The sequence below is a fragment of the Salmo salar genome, chromosome ssa13 (genome assembly GCF_905237065.1).
Source record: "Salmo salar chromosome ssa13, Ssal_v3.1, whole genome shotgun sequence".
Taxonomy (NCBI): domain Eukaryota; kingdom Metazoa; phylum Chordata; class Actinopteri; order Salmoniformes; family Salmonidae; genus Salmo; species Salmo salar.
This window is the reverse complement of record NC_059454.1, coordinates 58,109,556-58,129,889: the sequence shown is the minus strand read 5'-3', so window position 1 is coordinate 58,129,889 and position 20,334 is coordinate 58,109,556. Positions and strand designations below refer to the sequence as shown.

General features: G+C 41.3%; 1 protein-coding gene across 1 annotated transcript in view; it reads left to right on the top strand.

The window, feature by feature from the left end:
* The window catches only part of LOC106567506 (gamma-aminobutyric acid receptor subunit alpha-6), a 43,798-nt gene extending 23,757 nt beyond the window's left edge, over positions 1-20,041 (top strand). Inside the window, exon 10 of the mRNA XM_014136817.2 lies at positions 16,081-20,041. Within this exon, the coding sequence (XP_013992292.1) occupies positions 16,081-16,093 (13 nt within the window). The 3' untranslated portion in view covers positions 16,094-20,041. The remainder of the gene's footprint in view (positions 1-16,080) is intronic.
* Positions 20,042-20,334: the final 293 nt, after the last annotated feature.

Here is a 20,334-nt window from a genome sequence, read left to right as displayed (position 1 = left end):
TCTTTACTTGTTGTATACACTCAAACAGATACATGCATACACAGATGGTACTCATGCATGGACAATACGTACAGACACTCTCACTTCTTATATGACACCTGAAGCTTTCAGCCACAACACTGTGAATTTCTGTATGGAGTGATATTAGAATCACATATAACCCAACCACCGCATGGCTTCTGAGAATGGTGTCAAACACATTCCCGTGTCAGAGATTGCTTTTCTACTAGAGTAGGAAGCTTTAAGACATTTTACCCTCTTCTCCCCTTTCACCTAACAGCATACAATTGATCCTTGAATGCTAAACTCGACACGCTGCCATGGTAAAGTGCTGCTTTAAAGACAACAGTTGCCTCATGTCAAGGGAAGTGGATCGAAATGAATATGCGCTTTTGCGTTCATGAATAATACTGTACATTCACATTGAAGAATGTCCAATGTCTGTGTTCTTTCCCTTTACAACTTTGCCTAGAAGGCCAGCATCCCGGAGTCGCCTCTTCACTGTTGATGTTGAGACTGGTGTTTTGCGGGTACTATTTAATGAAGCTGTCAGTTGAGGACTTGTGAGGCATCTGTTTCTCAAACTAGACACTATAATGTACTTGTCCTCTTGCTCAGTTGTGCACCGGGGCCTCCCACTCATCTTTCTATTCTAGTTAGAGACAGTTTGTGCTGTTCTGTGAAGGGAGTAGAACACAGCGTTGTACAAGATCTTCAGTTTCTTGACAATTTCTCGCATGGAATAGCCTTCATTTCTCAGAACAAGAATAGACTGACGAGTTTCAGAAGAAAGTTATTTGTTTCTGGCCATTTTGAGCCTGTAATCTAAGCCACAAATGTTGATGCTCCAGATACTCAACTAGTCTAAAGAAGGCCAGTTTTATTGCTTCTTTAATCAGGAAAATGGTTTTCAGCTGTGCTAACATAATTGCAAAAGGGTTTTCTAATGATCAATTAGCCTTTTAAAATGATACACTTGGAATAGCTAACACAACGTGCCATTGGAACATAGAAGTTATGGTTGCTGATAATGGGCCTTTGTACGCTTATGTAGATACAATAGTCATTTACAACATTAACAATGTCTACATTGTATTTCTGATCAATTTTATGTTATTTTAATGGACATAAAATGTGCTTTTCTTTCAAAAAACAAGGACATTGCTAAGTGACCCCAAACTTTTGAAATGTAGTGTATGTATGTTTTTCTACAGGGAGAAATAAGAAGCAATAATGATAGTATGGAGGGTGGCAGATAGCCTAGTGGTAAGAGCGTTGGGCCAGTAGTCAAAAGGTTGCTAGTTTGAATCCCAGAGGTGAAAAATCTGTCAATCTGCCCTTGAGCAAGGCACATAACCCTAATTGCTCCAGGGTTCCTTTGAATAATGACTGATCCCTGGCTGGGACCCCACTCTCAGGGGGAGTGGGATATGCAAAAAACACATTTCCATTTCACATCACAAACTTGTACATGTGTAAAACAGGACAAATATAAGCGACACTTGTTTTTTTGTTTTTTTTTACATGAATACATAATTAGGTTATCAAATGCTGTAATATTAATACTTTGCAATATGAATATACAGTTATTAAACATATCAATAGCAATATGCAATATACAAAATGCATACATGATTAAGCTATGCAAATATAGCAATATGATAACAATATTAATGGTCAAAAGTAGAACACAATAACATGTGGTGTGGTAGGCCAATGCTAGAGCAGGCTAAATTGGCAGTAGCATATAACATGTGGATCATACATAAAACAACAGATAAAGCTCATAAAGTTAGCAGGCAAACAAGCCAGTACTATTAACTAAAAAGCAAGCCTTAATTTAAAACAAGTGCATGAAAGGTGCTAACAATGCATGTGGCAATTAACAACTACATGTAGCATCATAAACTGTTTAAGGAATCAAAATGGCTGTTTGACTTGGACTATTAGCGTTAGCGGCCGAAATGGTACACACATTTTTTTTAATTATTGAGTGAATTCCTTTTCTGTTTCTTTCCTCAATGTCATAACGTTTTGTACCCACTTTTTCATTGACAAATAATTTATTGGATTGGTTTGGAGAGTTTCATCTGAGCGTTTGGTGTGCTCTTACCTGTCTGAGTTTGTGAAGGACCCAAATAATAGTTATGTTACGTTTCATACCGGAGCTCCAAAGCATGTGTTGAAATCGTTAAGCAGTTTACTTCAAAGCAGTGTGCCGATGCCTGTATAACTTTATCAGAAGTACGTGATCAATGACGTCCGAAGCTTAGTTTGGTCACCTGATTGGTTTGGTATTGGTTTCAGTAGAAGACAAAAAGCCTACGCGCGCATGCAATATGGCACTTGGGACGTCATCTATAATAATTTGGTTTCCCTAAAGTATTTTGACCACCAGGTGCCACTGGTGTACACTGTGTTGATCGAAGCCTTGAGTAATGAACCTACTTTCGACACAATTGGCTGGAAAGCCTCAATGCTTAAGAAAGATGTGTTTCCCCGTCACAACCGAATACAGGGGATATGCCCGCAAACTTGTTTTTTTTACTCAGCCATAGAGTTTGCTAGAGGGCACACCTGCCACGAATGCCCTCTCTCCACCTCCATGCCTCAGACTGGGGGAATTCTGAACAGTACAGCAGCACAATGTTCACATTTTGGCTTTAATCAAAACATTTGTCTTCTGATTATGGGGGCCTAAGTTTCTCATACGGTACCTGGCTGTGTGGTTGAGTGGGTCCTTCAATTCCTGCTTCAACCTATCCAACTTTCAAATCAAATCAGTTTATCTGTAACGTGCGCCCGAATATAACAAGTATGCTTACAGTGAAATGCTTACTTACAGGCTATAACCAATAGTGCAAAAAATAAAACAACAGTAAAAAGACAGTTGAAAATAACAGTAACGAGGCTATATACAGACACCGGTTAGTCAGGCTGATTGAGGTAGTATGTGCATGAAGATATGGTTAAAGTGACTATGCATATATGATGAACAGAGAGTAGCAGTAGCGTAAAAGAGGGGTTGGTGGGTGGTGGGTGGCGGGACACAATGCAGATAGCCCGGTTAGCCAATGTGCGGGAGCACTGGTTGGTCGGGCCAATTGAGGTAGTATGTAAATGAATGTATAGTTAAAGTGACTATGCATATATGATAAACAGAGAGTAGCAGCAGCGTAAAAGAGGGGTTGGGGGGGCACACAATGCAAATAGTCCAGGTAGCCATTTGATTGCCTGTTCAGGAGTCTTATGGCTTGGGGGTAAAAACTGTTGAGAAGCCTTTTTGTCCTAGACTTGGCACTCCGGTACTGCTTGCCATGCGGTGGAGAGAGAACAGTCTATGACTGGGGTGGCTGGGGTCTTTGACAATTTTTAGGGCCTTCCTCTGACACCGCCTGGTGTAGATGTCCTGGTTGGCAGGCAGCTTAGCCCCAGTGATGTTCTGGGCTGTACGCACTACCCTCGGTCAGAGGCAGTGATGCAACCAGTCAGGATGCTCTCGATGTTGCAGCTGTAGAACCTTTTGAGGATCTCAGGACCCATTCCAAATCTTTTTAGTTTCCTGTGGGGGAATAGGCTTTGTCGTGCCCTCTTCACGACTGTGTTGGTGTGTTTGGACCATTCTAGTTTGTTGTTGATGTGGACACCAAGGAACTTGAAGCTCTCAACCTGCTCCACTACAGCCCCGTCGATGAGAATGGGGGCTTGCTCGGCCCTCCTTTTCCTGTAGTCCACAATCCTCTCCTTAGTCTTGGTTATGTTGAGGAATAGGTTGTTATTCTGGCACCACCAGGCCAGGTCTCTGACCTCCTCCCTATAGGCTGTCTCATCGTTGTTGGTGATCAGGCCTACCACTGTTGTGTCATCTGCAAACTTAATGAATGGTGTTGGAGTCGTACCTGGCCATGCAGTCGTGGGTGAACAGGGAGTGTAGGAGGGGACTGAGCACTCACCCCTGGGGAGCTACAGTGTTGAGGATCAGCGTGGCAGATGTGTTGCTACCTACCCTCACCACCTGGGGGCGGCCCGTCAGGAAGTCCAGGATCCAGTTGCAGAGGGAGGTGTTTAGTCCCAGGATTCTTAGCTTAGTGATGAGCTTTGAGGGTACTATGGTGTTGAACGCTGAGCTGTAGTCAATGAATAGCATTCTCACATAAGTGTTCCTTTTGTCCAGGTGGGAAAGGGCAGTGTGGAGTTCAATAGAGATTGCATCATCTGTGGATCTGTTTGGGCGGTATGAAAATTGGAGTGGGTCTAGGGTTTCTGGGATAATGGTGTTGATGTAAGCCATTACCAGCCTTTCAAAGCACTTCATGGTTATGGACATGATTGCTACGGGTCTGTAGTCATTTAGGCAGGTTGCCGTTGTGTTCTTTGGCATTACAGACTCAATCAGGGACATGTTGAAAATGTCAGTGAAGACACCTGCCAGTTGGTCAGCACATGCCCGGAGCACACGTCCTGGTAATGCGTCTGGCCCCACAGCCTTGTGTATGTTGACCTGTTTAAAGGTCTTACTCACGTCTGCTACGGAGAGCGTGATCACACAGTTGTCCAGAACAGCTAATGCGCTCATGCATGCCTCAGTGTTGCTTGCCTCGAAGCGAGCATAGAAGTGATTTAGCTCGTCTGGTAGGCTCGTGTCACTGGGCAGCTCGTAGCTGTGCTTCCCTTTGTAGTCTGTAATAGTTTGCAAGCCCTGCCACATAAGACGAGCGTAGGAGCCAGTATAGTATGATTCAATCTTAGCCCTGTATTGACGCTTTGCCTGTTTGATGCTTTATCGCAGGGCATAGCAGGATTTCTTGTAAGCTTCCGGGTTATAGTCCCGCACCTTGAAAGCGTCAGCTCTACCCTTTAGCTCAGTGCTAATGTTGCCTGCAATCCATGGCTTCTGGTTGGGGTATGTACGTACTGTCACTGTGGGGACGACGTCCTCGATGCACTTATTGATAAAGCCAGTGACTGATGTGGTGTACTCCTCAATGTCATCGGAAGAATCCCGGAACATGTTCCAGTCTGTGATAGCAAAACAGTCCTGTAGTTTAGCATCCGCTTCATTTGAACACTTTTTTATAGACCGAGTCACTGGTGATTCCTGCTTTAATGTTTGCTTGTAAGCACGAATCAGGAGGATAGAGTTGTGGTCGGATTTACCAAATGGAAGGCGAGGGAGAGCTTTGTACACGTCTTTTTGTGTGGAGTACAGCTGATCTAGAATCATTTTCCCTCTGGTTGCACATTTAACATGTTGATAGAATTTTGGTAGAACTTATTTAATTTTCCTGCATTAAAGTTTCCGGCCACTAGGAGTGCCGCCTCTGGGTGAGTCGTTTCCTGTTTGATTATTTACTTATACAGCTGACTGAGTGCGGTCTTAGTGCCACGTGTCTGTGGTGGTAAATAAACAGCCACGAAAAGTATAGCTGAAAACTCTCTAGGCAAGTAGTGTGGCCTTCAATTTATCACAATATTCTCTACTTCAGGCGAGCAAAATCTAGAGACTTCGTGCACCAGCTGTTGTTTACAAATATGCACAGACCGCCCCCCTCCCTTGTCTTAACGGAGTGTGCTGTTCTCTCTTGCCAGTGCAGCGTATTTCCCGCTAGCTGAATATCCATGTCGTCATTCAGCCATGATTCCGTGAAACATAGGATATTACAGTTTTTGTTGTCCCGTTGGTAGGATATTCGTGATCGTACCTCGTCTAATTTATTGTCTAATGATTGCACGTTGGCGAGTAGTATTGACGATAACGGCAGCTTTCCCACTCGCCTTCTGAGGGTCCTGACGAGGCATCCGGCTCTTTGTCCTCTGTACCTGCGTCACTTCCTCTTGCAAATAACGGGGATGTCGGCCCTGCTGGGTGTTTGGAGAATGTCCTGTGCGTCTTGCTTGTTGTAGAAAAAATCTTTGTCTAATCCGAGGTGAGTGATCGCTGTCCTGATATCCAGAAGCTCTTTTCTGCCATAAGATATGGTTGCAGAAACATTATATACAAAATATGTTACAAATAACGCGAAAATAAAACACATAATAGCACAATTGGTTGGGCACTCGTAAAACTGCTGCCATTTCTGCCGGCGCCACTCCATAATAAAGGTGGAATTTCACGACACATATTCGCCCTAGGCCCTATCCAGACTTGAGATAAGTTGATTTAACATGACTTAAGTCTACATTTTATTGATTCCATGTTATGTTTATTTATCTCAAGTCTGAATTGGTCACTATTTGTATGTTTTGATGCTGCCTTTTACATGCACTGAAACACCAAAAAGGTCCAGCACTCTCCAATTACACACCTCACCATTGCAGGACAGAACATCCCTCTCTCGCTTTTAGCTTGACCACCCCCAGCCTCTGGAATGCCCTCCTGGTCCACCTGAATGCACCACAGACTCTGGGCTCCTTTAAAACAGGCCTAAAGACCTTTCTCTTTAGGAAGGCTTTCTGTTGATAGTTGTGCTCCTTGGTGTCCTTGTCCCTTGTAGCGTCAGCTGTGTTCTTTGTGTCAGTTGCTCTAGTTGTGTCCATTTTTATGTTTTTTCTATTTGGTTTGTATTTTTTTATTTTATGCACTTTGATGTTATTTTGTATAAATGTAATAGATTATTATTATTTCTTATTATTATTACATTCAAATACCCTCCAAAAACAGATCTCCGCATAGGTGCACTACTTTTCATGGTTTTACTACACAATGATGGTGTTTGATTATTTCTTATTTAACAATGCACTGTTACACAATATACAGAGAGCTTTAGAACCACCAGTGGCTCGACACCAGCCATTAACCTGGGTGTTCTCTTGCTTTACTGAGAGCATGCCTGTATGTATAGCGTGTTTTTTCTCACTGAATATAAATGTAAGGTGCCTCAGGCCTTGTGAGAGAAGTCAGATTTCTTGACAGTGATGAGAGGTGTCAAGAGCTGACTAGGGTTTCTGACATTTCCTTAACTGTTGCTATTGATTGATATAATGTGGACTGTAAGCGACCAAGCAGTTAGCGCATACTGTACGCAGCAGGCAGCGTTGTGAAAGCCTAGGGGACTCGAAAGCACCGTGATCAAAAATAGAACAACAACCAGTGGAGGAGCCATTGAAGTCAGGCTCTCAGGATGTGTGAATAGTGTGTGCATGGTTCATTCCCCAAGTGCCAGCCACTGTAAGCTTTCATCTCTCTTTTTTCTAAATCTGTATTACACTGTATGGTTTTCCACGTGCTACCACCCACCAACCTAACCTTTGGCACTGGGTGCTGTACATTCATCCTAACCCACATTTCTTTCTCATCTCTTGAAAGCCGCCTTTTTAATTTATGGGAAATAAATAGCTTTTTTTGTAGATGCCTGCTTCCAAGTTGAATGCAGAAATATTTTATGACAAAAGTCCTGCTGAAGAGGAGCAGGAAGAAAGACCCTTTAGAGGAGCAGAACCACAGGTCAAAGTGGTATACTGTGCCTTCAGTGTTAAAACCCATTGATTTATCTTCAGAGTTTGTACTGTTAGGTGACCTAAACTGGGATATGCTTAACACCCCGGCCGTCCTACAATCTAAGCTAGATGCCCTCAATCTCACAAAAATTATCAAGGAACCTACCAGGTACAACCCTAAATCCGTAAACACGGGTTCCCTCATAGATATCATCCTGTCCAACCTGCCCTCTAAATACACCTCTGCTGTCTTAAATCAGGATCTCAGCGATCACTGCCTCATTGCCTGCGTCCGTAATGGGTCCGCGGTCAAACGACCACCCCTCATCACTGTCAAACGCTCCCTAAAACACTTCAGCGAGCAGGCCTTTCTAATCGACCTGGCCCAGGTATCCTGGAAGGATATTGACCTCATCCCGTCAGTAGAGGATACCTGGTTATTCTTTAAAGGTGCTTTACTCACCATCTTAAATAAGCATGCCCCATTAAAAAAATGGAGAACTAAGAACAGATATAGCCCTTGGTTCACTCCAGCCACCATCCTGTGGCGTACTGCATTAGCATCGAATAGACCCCGCGACATGCAACCTTTCAGGGAAGTTAGGAACCAATATACACAGTCAGTTAGGAAAGCAAAGGCTAGCTTTTTCAAACAGAAATGTGCATCCTGTAGCACAAATTCCCAAAAGTTTTGGGACAGTGTAAAGTCCATGGAGAATAAGAGCACCTCCTGCCAGCTGCCCATTGTACTGATGCTAGGAAACACTGTCACCACCGATAATCGAGAATTTCAATTTAGCATTTTTCTGTGGCTGGCCATCCTTTCCACCTGGCTACCCCTACCCCGGCCAACAGCTCTGCACCCCCTGCAGCAACTTGCCCCCCCCTCCCCCCCGCTTTTCCTTCAAATCCAGATAGCTGATGTTCTGAAAGAGCTGCAAAATCTGGACCCCTACAAATCAACTGGGCTAGACAACCCTCTCTTTCTAAAATTATCCGCCACAATTGTTGCAACCCCTATTACTAGCCTGTTCAACCTCTCTTTCGTATCGTCTGAGATCCCTAAAGACTGGAAAGCTGCCGTGGTTATCCCCCTCTTCAAAGGGGGAGACACTCTAGACCCAAACTGTTAGAGACCTATATCCATCCTGCCGTGCCTTTCTAAAGTCTTCGAAAGCCAAGTTAACAAACAGATTACTGACCATTTCAAATCTCACCGTACCTTCTCCGCTATGCAATCTGATTTCTGAGCTGGTCATGGGTGCAGCTCAGCCACGATCAAGGTCCTAAACGATATCATAACCGCCATCAATAAAAGACAGTACTGTGCAGTCGTCTTCATCGACCTGGCCAAGGCTTTCGACTCTGTCAATCACCGCATTCTTATTGGCAGAGTCAACAGCCTTGGTTTCTCAAATGACTGCCTCGCCTGGTTCACCAACTACTTCTCAGACAGAGTTCAATGTGTCAAATCGGAGGGCCTGTTGTCCGGACCTCTGACAGTCTCTATGGGGGTGCCAAAGGGTTCAATTCTCGGGCAGACTCTTTTATCTGTATATATCAATGATGTCGCTCTTGCTGCCGGTGATTCTCTGATCCACCTCTACGCAGACGACACCATTCTGTATACTTCTGGCCCTTCTTTGGACACTGTGTAAACAAACCTCCAGACGAGCTTCAATGCCATACAACACTCCTTCCGTGGCCTCCAACTGCTCTTAAATGCTAGTAAAACTAAGTGCATGCTCTTCAACCGATCGCTCCCTGCACCCGCCCGCCCAACTAGCGTCACTACTCTGGACGGTTCTGACTTAGAATATGTGGACAACTACAAATACCTAGGTGTCTGGTTAGACTGTAAACTCTACTTCCAGGCTCACATTAAGCATGTCCAATCAAAAATTAAATCTAGAATCGGCTTCCTATTTTGCAACAAAGCCTCCCTCACTCATGCTGCTCAACATACCCTCGTAAAACTGACTATCCTACCGATCCTTGACTTTGGCGATGTCATTTACAAAATATCCTCCAACACTTTACTCAGCAAATTAGATGTAGTCTATCACAGTGCCATCCATTTTATCAACAAAGCCCCATATACTACCCACCACTGCGACCTATATGCTCTCGTTGGCTGGCCCTCGCTTCATATTCGCTGGCTCCAGGTCATCTATAAATCTTTGCTAGGTAAAGCCCCGCCTTTTCTCAGCTCACTGGTCACCATAGCAGCACCCACCCGTAGCACGCGTTCCAGCAGGTATATTTCACTGGTCATCCCCTAAGCCAACTCCTCCTCTGGCCGCCTTTCCTTCCAGTTCTCTGCTGCCAATGACTGGAACGAATTGCAAAAATCACTGAAGCTGGAGACTTATGTCTCCTTCTACAACTTTAAGCATCAGCTGACAAAGCAGCTTACTGATCACTGCACCTGTACACAGCCCATCTTTAAATAGCCCATCCAACTACCTCATCCCCATATTGTTATTTATTTTTGCTCTTTTGCACCACAGTATCTCTACTTGCACATCATCATCTGCACATCTATCACTCCAGTGTTAATGCTAAATTGTAATTATTTCACCACTATGGCCTTACCTCCTTACTTCATTTGCACACACTGTATACAGATATTTCTATTGTGTTATTGACTGTACGTTTGTTTGTCCCATGTGTAACTCTGTGTTGTTTTTGTCGCAATGCTTGGCTTTTTCTTGGCCAGATTGTAGTTGTACCCTATGTTAAATAAAGGTGAAATTAATAAAAAATATAAATAAAAATGGACTTATTCCAAAACTTTTTGTGTTATTTAAAATTGATTACATTTTTGTGTCACTGATCAACACAATACTCCATAATGTCAAAGTAGAATTATGTTTTTAGAAATGTTTACAAATTAATAAAAACTGAAATGTCTTCAGGCAATAAGTATTCAACCATTTTGTTGTCGCAGGCCTAAATACATTCACGATTAAAAATGTGCTTAACAAGTCACATAATAAGTTGCTTGGACTCACTCTGTGTTTTTGACATGAATTTTAAATGACTACCCCATCTCTGTACCCCACACACACAATTATCTGTAAGGTCCCTCAGTCGAGCAGTGAATTTCAAACACAAATTCAACCAAAAAGACCCGGGATGTTTTCCAGTGGTTCGCAAAGAAGGGCACCTATTAGTAGATGGGTAAAAAAAGACATTGAATATCCCTTTGAGCATGGTGCATTTATTAATTACACTTTGGATAGTGTTTCAATACACCCAGTCGCTACAAAGATACAGACGCCCTTCCTAACTCAGATTTCCAGAGATGAAGGAAACCACTCAGGGATTTCACCATGAGGCCAATGGTGATATTAAAACAGTTACAGAGTTTAAAACCTCTTAGATGTAAAGTCACCTGTATAGGGGACCTGCGTGGTTCTGGTACTGGTTCCGAACAAGTTTTTTGCTTGTAGATCTGTGGACACCAGAGATTTAAATGGCTTGCGTTGAGCAATATCCCTGGTTCCCACGTGACGTAGGACGTGAAATCTGAAACCACATGAAGCTGGGATGTCCCTTCTACCATTTAATTTGCTCTTCTGATTGTCCATCAACTCCTGGCTGAACCCTACATCACAGGCACTGACAAACCACATGCCTGCATTCATTACATTGTAAAGCAGCAGGAGAGAGTGGTTTCATCACTATAGCACATTCAGAGATCGATTAGCTGTTAATCTAAAATAATTCATAGATTTTAAATAAAAAACACTCTGTTTGTCATAGACGGACAACAGTAATATGAGATGAAATGCAAGTTCCTAATGAGTTCAAGAACCCAAGCAATAGCTCTGTGAGACGATCACATTGATGGGGTCAGATGTTTTGATCAAGAGACCTTTAGAAAATAGGCACATTTTCTCTAACACTAAACATACAAATGTGTATTTTACAGTTATTAGAAAGGTGAAATCTTATATGCTTTATAAATTTAGTATAATCAAATTATAACACAACTATGTTCATTAATGTGATGACAATTATTTTATCAAATCAATAAACTATGTTTAATTATTACGATGATTAAATTAATCCTGTAACAATTAACTCATTAGCAATCTTGGGGCACAACGGAAAAAGTTTATTTAACAAGTTGAACTCTTAAAGATAAAAAGATCTCTTATGTTTCAGTCATCAATCAGTCATTATTTAATTATTTACCTTCAGTCTCATTCTGAATCTCGCAAAATCCTTGGATATCTGCACGAACCCTAGCATAAATGATGAATCAGCGATATACAAATTTGCTTAATTATTTATTTACTAACTAACTAACTAAATAATCACACAGAATTACATGAACACACAAACAGAATAGCTTCCACATTGATTGCTACATAAGGCAATGAAAAATCCCTTATGAACTAACCCGATATGATGGCTTGGTAGACAATGGAAACGGTGGGGACAGATAAAGATCAGGAAAGACAGAATGGACTCACTACATACAGTTGATATCTATGCTCATGGAAATGCTAATGCTTTGCACATACATTGCAATGTACATATTTACGCTTGTATGTCTTGTCGTCTCTCTCTGTTTAAAGTCCATTTTCTGTGGAGAGTAATTCATCAGAAGTCTCTGGTTGTGTTCCCCAGAAGTCACAATGTCTTTTGTAGCTGGAGCTTCTCAGATTTCTCGGAGTGTCAGTTATTATGGATACGTCAGACATACCAATGTTCGTTTGTTAGGGATATGTTCTTCTCTCGTCTTTGGTCGAGTTTCCTAGATATTTTACATATACAGCTGCAGACTGTGGATGTGTAGTCTTTAGTTTTGTAGTTTTCTTAACCATTTCTTAACCAATAACATATTTAGTTGGCGCTGCACGTAACTGGTCTATAGAGTGGTAGCCACTTAAATTGCCAACCATTTCAACATGTAGCTACAGCTCCATGCTCTTTGGTCTATAGAGATTTTCTTCTTCTTTGTTGAAAGTTTCAGAGTGTCTAACCATTTTGTACCTTCCAGTTTACACTGTCGGTCCCGCTGGTCTATAGAGTGGTAGCTATTTCAACGTGGGGACTCCCATCCTACCGTTTTCTGGACTAATGTTAATTTCGCTAGAAGTGGGTTTCATGTACTCTGGGAAAAGGGGGTGTTGCATGATGCCGACATAATGTCTGTGCTCACGTGGGTGTGGTCACTGACTGGTTCAGACTTTATATGAATATATATATCAACCTTTATATATCAACCTTTGATGTTACCGTACTGAAACATCTCTCTGTGGTAACAAAGGGATTTAACTTCCATATCTGAAGGAGTGGGAGAGAGAGTTTTCCTGCAGGTATTTACTGTGGTGGGAGAGAGAGCGATAGAGAAGGGGATGGGATGGGGGGGATCTGGTGCCTATGATCCTCACCCAAAAGGGCAAGTCATGACAACTAACTATAAGTCATTTTAAGCCGTATTCATACAGTTTGTTGAGTATGGAATACATTGTATAAAATATTTCATATTTTCATATTTGTATCATATTTCTACTGTGTACTTGAGCTTGTGTCCTCAAACGGGGCTACACCTCAGTAATTTGTATTTTTTTCCAAAAAGGGTAGATTTTTACCTTTTCTCAGAGTATGCAGCATTACAAGTTATTGTTTATGGCCCTCTCATGATAAATCATTTATTTTGGGGATTACATAGATTACATTTTAGATTGTATTTTTTTTACATTTAACTGGTTTTAGTGGCTGGGATAGGAGATAACTGCGGATGGATCAACAATATTGTAGTTACTCCACAGTACTAACATAAATGACAAAGTGAAACAACTTATTATGTGAATTGTAAAGCAAATTTTTACTCCTGACCCTATTTAGGCTTGCTATAACAAAGGGGTTGAATACTTATTGACTAACGACGTTTCAGCTTTTCATTTTAATATATTTCTTAAAATTTAGAAAAACATAATTCCACTTTGACATTCTGGGGTATTGTGTGTAGGCCAGTGACACACAATCTCAATTTAATCTATTTTAAACTCAGGCTGTAACACAACAACAGGTGGAGAAAGTCAAGGGGTGTGAATTCTTTCTGAAGGCACTGTATGTATTTATATTTCGGACTGACATTGCTCGTTCTGATATTGCTTAATTCCTTTCTTTTTATTTTGGGGATTTTTGTGTATTGTTTTGTATTGTTAGTTATTACCGCACTGTTGGAGCTAGACACATGAGCATTTCGCTGCACCTGCAATAACATCTGCAAAATATGTGTAAGCGACCAATACAATTTGATTTGATTTGTTTGCAACAAGGCACTAAAGTAAAACTGCAAACAATGTGGCAAAGGAAATTCTCTTTTTGTCCGGAACACAACACATTATGTTTGGGGCAGATCCAACCCAACACATCATTGAGTTCCATTTTTCGTATTTTAAAACATGTTGGGTATGCTTGTCATCAGCAAGGGAGTTTTTTGGGATAAAAATAAATGGAATAGAGCTAAGCACAGGCAAAATCCTAGAGGCAAAGGTTCCGTCTGCTTTCCAACAGACACTGGGAGACAAATTCACCTTTCAGCAAGACAATTACCTAAAACACAAGACCAAATATTCACTCCAGTTCCTAGGAGTGACCTAGGTACAGTTTTGTCTTATATTGGCTTGAACATATATGGTAAGACTGTCTAGCAATGCTCAAAATGGCTGTCTAGCAATGATCAACCAAATTGACAGAGCTTGAAGAATGTTTTAAAACATAATGGGCAAATATTGTACAATCCCGGTGTGCAAAGCTCCGAGAGACTTACCCAGAACGACTCACAGCTGTAATCGCTACCAAATTGAGCTTGAGGATAACAGAGGAGTTGATCCTGATTCGATAACCCTCACAGCTATTGTCCAGTCACAACGATTAATGAAATATTGGCACACTTTTTTTTCTCCACAGAACAAGTTGGTATAGGGTTGATAAGCAACCATTTTAGTTTTTTCCAGATGAAACCAGTCTGTCAAAATTTGCTAACGCCAATCTAAATTATCAAACTATATACATACTGCAATTCCAACCACAAAACCTCTGCTTTGATTTTTGGCATCAAAATACAACCATTTCCCTTGCTTACAGCAAAATATTAATGTTATTTCCAACAACCAATGAGCAACTCCGCCGTAAATCCCGCTGCATATTGAATGTTGAGGAGCTTTGGCAATGACATGGAGTGACAAGGAGTGGAATGTTAGCTAAAAAGACTGGTACCCAGACTAGGCACTACCTGCCTTGTGTGGCTTTTTAATGAATAGGGCCATCTAGGCCAGACATCAAGGAAACACATTTGCTGCAAAGGGCTTCTGTGAGCCCAGTTCTCACTGCTCATCTCTGTGGAAGCTAAAGCTAACTATAGGCAATAAACTCTCTTTATGCCAGACTTGAAAAATAGCTCTTTCCTGGTCTCTCATAAAGCAAAACCACAAAATCTAATTTCTAACTAAATTCCTATTTTCTAGCACAGGCCTTTGCTATAGCTTAGTTTAATGATCATTAAATTACTGCATCTCAGGCAGATAATATAAGGGGCCAGTAAAACTGTAATCCTCATTTTACATATTTGTCTTTATAGCCTCAGGGGAAAGTATTGACCCTACGTGTGTGTGTGTGTGTGTGTGTGTGTGTGTGTGTGTGTGTGTGTGTGTCCGTCCGTCCGTCCGTCCGTCCGTCCGTGCGTACGTGTGTGAGAGAGAGTGTGTGTGTGTATGTGTGTATTTACGTGCATGATACATGTGTGTGTATGTGTGTGTTTACATGCATGTCTGTGTGTTTTATTCAGGCAGAGAAGTATGAACATTTATAGATCCATGTACGTTAGCAAATAGTTTGCCATGACTGCTCACTGTGAAAGTCTTCAGGGTTATCAGGGTGAATTCCATTTCCCATCTCTTTTATGTTGAGATTTTTTTTTAAAGACATCGTGCATGGCACAGCATCCTCCTATCTTGATTAGTCAGTGGTTTCCCAAAAAAGTTATCTAAGACAATATAAAGGGATCTATTCCTTCGTAGTGCTGTTGCCCACACAGATCAATAGAGTTGTGGTTCTGATTACATTTCACAGACACACACACCCATAGGAAACCGGAAACAGGCATTCTTCATAACACCAAATGCAGTACTACACGGTTGAGGATGGCTGAGCGCTCGCTCCGAATAATCCCTTGGTTTGACACATAGACAGAGGAGGCGTAGGTGTGAAATACCTGGCAGACTTTCCCAGGAAAGGAATGAAAGAGGTGGACTAGTTTCGCAAGGTCTTTGTCGACAGCCCATGAGCAAGGGATTGATTCAAATAATAAGGGCCCTGCATGCCAAACCTGGGAGGGAATGAAATTAGAACACCTTCAGTATGGCGGTTCACACTGCTGGCTCGCTGCTGGGCCGTTTGTGTGTGCTAATACACACTCCATCTCCCTCCTGCGTTCACAAGATGACAGCAGAGCTTTATTTATTTTCAAAATATGTCACATGTTGCCCACAAGCATTCTCCAACCCCCTCAGTACACCCTCTACTACACACACACACAGCAATGTCTCTGTTAACTGGACTGTAGTTATAACTGCACGTTTCTGGGTTCTTATTTTCTCTCCTTTTTCTTTGTTACAGAGACAGCGTGTGAGCCCTGTCCTGGAGTGAGCCCCCTCACTGATCTCACACGGATGCACACGTGCACACACACACATACACACACAAACACAAGGACACTTGCCGTTTGGATAGATGACAGAGAAGCTTGCCAAGGTTTTCTTTTTGATGCTGCCTCTGTACATTGTGTTTTTTGTTTTTTACATTCAGTGTGTGACTGATTTGAAGGGCTCTGCCAACTGTTGACCTGGGAGCTCAAGTTTTAGTATAGCTTATGGGCCAGGGCTATCAGTCTATTTCAAACAGGTACTCAATCTCTTTCTCTCTCACACATCCCTCTGCGTCTTCCCCCTGAAGAGAAACAATGTGAATTGGCACTTCTCTTTCAAGTGTAATGCCCTTTCCCGGTCTCTGTCTGAAACAGAGGGACTTTCCTAAAAGTAGGGAGTGTCTGCCACAGGACTGGAGGCAGTGGAGTCAATTCGTCTGTGTGAAACAATACACGGCCTGGCTGCGTCTACCCTGGACAGTACTGGAAAACACACCCGAGGGGAGTACTGTGCACTGCCTCCACTCTGACTGACTCTCTCCCCCAGATTTCAACTTTGCAATCCCTTTTGGTTTTCGGTTCATTGGCTCATTTTCACTCCTCTCATGAAACATTTCTTTGATGAGGCCAAATCGTCAAAGAGTTGTTCTTGGTTCCTCACATACATTGTAATATTCAGAATTACTCCAAAGACACACATACAGACACACACCCAAAGACACACACACATTCACAGGGACAATCTTGTAAGACAGTCAAATCCAAATAAATGCGAGGATCATCGGTCTCTCCACGCAGGTCAAAGATCAATCACAAGGCCTGTATTTGTTGGCATCCACCAACTCAAACTGAACCCTGGACTTTAATGAATTCACAATATTCTCTCCTTGCTAACTTTACTTGGCTATGTTTGGCGTATCAGAGAATACAAATATAGTTCCCTGGCAACAGCCCGCCTCTCATTCAATGGATATATTATTTAATGTCAGTGTTGTTGTTTGTTTTAATGTTTTCTATTTTTGCACTTTTATGTAATTCTATCTGTCGTTATTGGACATGAAAGGATGCTAAGGTGGTTTGTGGTTGGCAATTATTCATTAAATGACAGACTTACATTTAATTTAGAACTGCATCTTCTCACAAAAAATTATGCATCATGCCAAATGCATTCATTAGCTTCAGTCTGGATTTACATATAATTATGCACTATTTCCAATTAAAAGAAAGAGGTAAATGATTAAATCCACAGAGTAGCGCCATCTAAATATATCCAACATTCATATGTGTGTGTGTGTTTATTGGTTATTCATGACTGTCTTTCCACTGGCTGCCTCTCTCTGCAGCACATATTGCAGCTTATCAACACACGTATCAACACCATCAAGCATCTGTTTCACTTTTTTATAAAGTCCATTAATATTCCTCCAGTTGTTGTTACCTTTCTACATTTCTTTCCAGGTTCCCCCAGATATTGTAGTGATATTTTGCTAAGGAAAACTAGATGGACTGCCTGCAAATTGAACCTTCATCTCTGCTTTTGATGTGGAGTCTGAGGACACAGAACATTTCAGCTCTGACTACACTGGCAGGCCCTGGAAGGGACCTCTTGACAGTTGTCTCTGAATAAGACTGGCTGAACCTAAAGAAAGAGGCAGAGGAGTGACTGATGTATAGCCCTGACTGTATAGCCCTATTGAGGTGGTTATTTAGTTGAATTAAATGGAAAAGGAAGATGGAGGGGCTGTATTGGTGACCTTATTGATTTTGTCCAACCTCAACCTGCCTGCTTATGGCAAACTTACTGGTCTCTATGGGGGACAAGCACTAGCATGACCTGTGACCCTTCAGTGTCCTTGTTAGGGGTTTGGAGTGTTGGGGTTTTGTGTATCAAAGGCCATGACATCTACCGCCCCCTCAACATCGTATTTCGCTACAGGCATGAGTCACATTGATTCCTAACCACTGTTATTCGCTAGCTTTTATTCACAGGCTAAGCAAATGTGAAGTGGGAAAATGAAGCAGCATTATGGTAACACATTGGTCTTTGTGCATATGTGAATATTTCATGATTACTGTAGTTATAGATTTATATTTTTATTTCTGTCTTAAAAATCCTGCTTGATGTATGGCTATTATGTTAATTATTTGTACTGATCTGAAATGTATTGCAGCTTTTGTATATACAGTGCCTTGCAAAAGCATTCAGACCCATTGGATTTCTTCACATTGTATTGTGTTACAAAGTGGGATTCAAATTGGTTTAATTATACTTTTTTTGTCAGCAATCTGTACAAAATACTCTGTAATGTCAAAGTGAAAGAAAAATTCTAGATTAATAAATATTAAATAACTAAAATATAGTCGTTGCAGAAGCATTCAGGTCCCTGAGTAAATAATTGTTAGAAAAACCTTTGGCATCGACTCATCTTGGGTAAGTCTATAAGGGCTTTACACACCTGGATTGTGCAATATTTTCCCATTATTATTTAATACATTCTTCAAGCTCTGTCAAGATGTTGGGGATCATGGTTAGACAGCAATTTTCCAGTTTTGCCATAGATTTTCAAGCAGATTTAAGTCAAAACTGTAACTTGGCCACTCAGGAACATTAACTGTCTTCTTGGTAAGCAACTACAGGGTAGCTTTGGCCTTTTGTTGTAGGTTATTGTCCTGCTGAAAGGTTGAATTCCTTTCCCAGTCTGGTGTAAAGCAGACTGAAACAGGAGGATTTTCCTCTAGATTTTGCCTGTGCTTATTTCCCTCCTATTTCTTTTTCTCATGATAAACTCCCCAGTATTTGCTGATACCAAAATAAGGAGGCAGTTACTCAATGATGTGTTGTGTTGGATTTGCCCCAAACATAAGGCTTTGAATTTAGACCAAAAAAGTATTCCTTTGCTGTGTTTTTTTTTCTTCAGTATTACTTTAGTGCCTTGTTACATACGACAGGTAGCCTGGCGTGTAGGAGCGTTGGGCCAGTAACCAACAGATTGCTGGATCAAATCCCCAAGCTGACAAGGTAAAAATCTGTCATTCTGCAAGCCACTTAACCCACTGTTCCCTGGGTGCCCATGATGTGGATGTTGATTAAGGCAGCCCCCCCTCTCCACCTCTCTGATTCAGATGGGTTGGGTTAAATGCGGAAGACACAATTTAGTTGAATGCATTCAGTTGTACAACTGACTAGGTATCCCCCTTTCACATACACGTTTTGTTTGCATGTTTTGTACTCTTCTTTTCACTTTGTCATTTAGGTAATTATTGTGGAGTCACTACAATGTTGTAGATCCATCCTCAGTTTTCTCCCATCACAGCCATTGAACTCTGTAGCTGTTGTAAAATCACCAATGGCCTCATGGTAACTTTCCTGAGCAGTTTCATTCCTATCCTGGAGCTCAATTCAGAAGGACGACTGTATCTTTGATGTGTCTGGGTGGTTTAATACATAATCCACAGCATAATTATTAACTTGACCATGCTTAAAGAGATATTCAATGTCTGATTTGTTATTGTTACCCATCTACAAATCACTGCCCTTCTTTATGAGGCTTTCAAAAAGCTCCCTGGTCTTTGTAGTTGAATCTGTGCTTGACATTTTTGTTTTATCTTAATAAATAAAATGTAAATGTTCTTCCACTATGACATTACAGGGTATTTAGTATAGATTTTTGACAAAAAAATGACAATTTAATGCATTTTTAATCCCACTTTGTAAAATGTGAAGTAATCCAAAGGGTTTGAACACTTTTGCAAGGCATTATTTATCATTATATTCTCTATTTAGCACATTAAAATCCATTTGTTTTTATTGCCATAGAAAACAATATTTTGGTGTTTAGGCATTCTGTCGTTTTACTAACAAACTCCTCATCAATACTTTCCCTCAGGATTGTGTGTAAATGATCATGTTGAATAAAGTCTAATTATGTTTGAGTGTTTCTTTCCTTGTCAAACGCACAACCCACATCGCAAAACATGATGTATGACATGATGAAACATCCCTTTCAACCAATCAGATAGAAATGTATTGTACAGTTGTTTATGGGATGGGTAATGTGGCAAGCCACGAATATGTCCCTTCAGCCCTTTTAGTAGGAAAAGAACAAAGTAACCGAACTGGAGATTGAGAAAAGAGATGAACATAAACCGGTGTAGTACCTCTCAGGCGTATGTATTTTTCATTCATGAAGGTATTGACGGGGCTGTTCTAACTGTAAAAGAAGCCC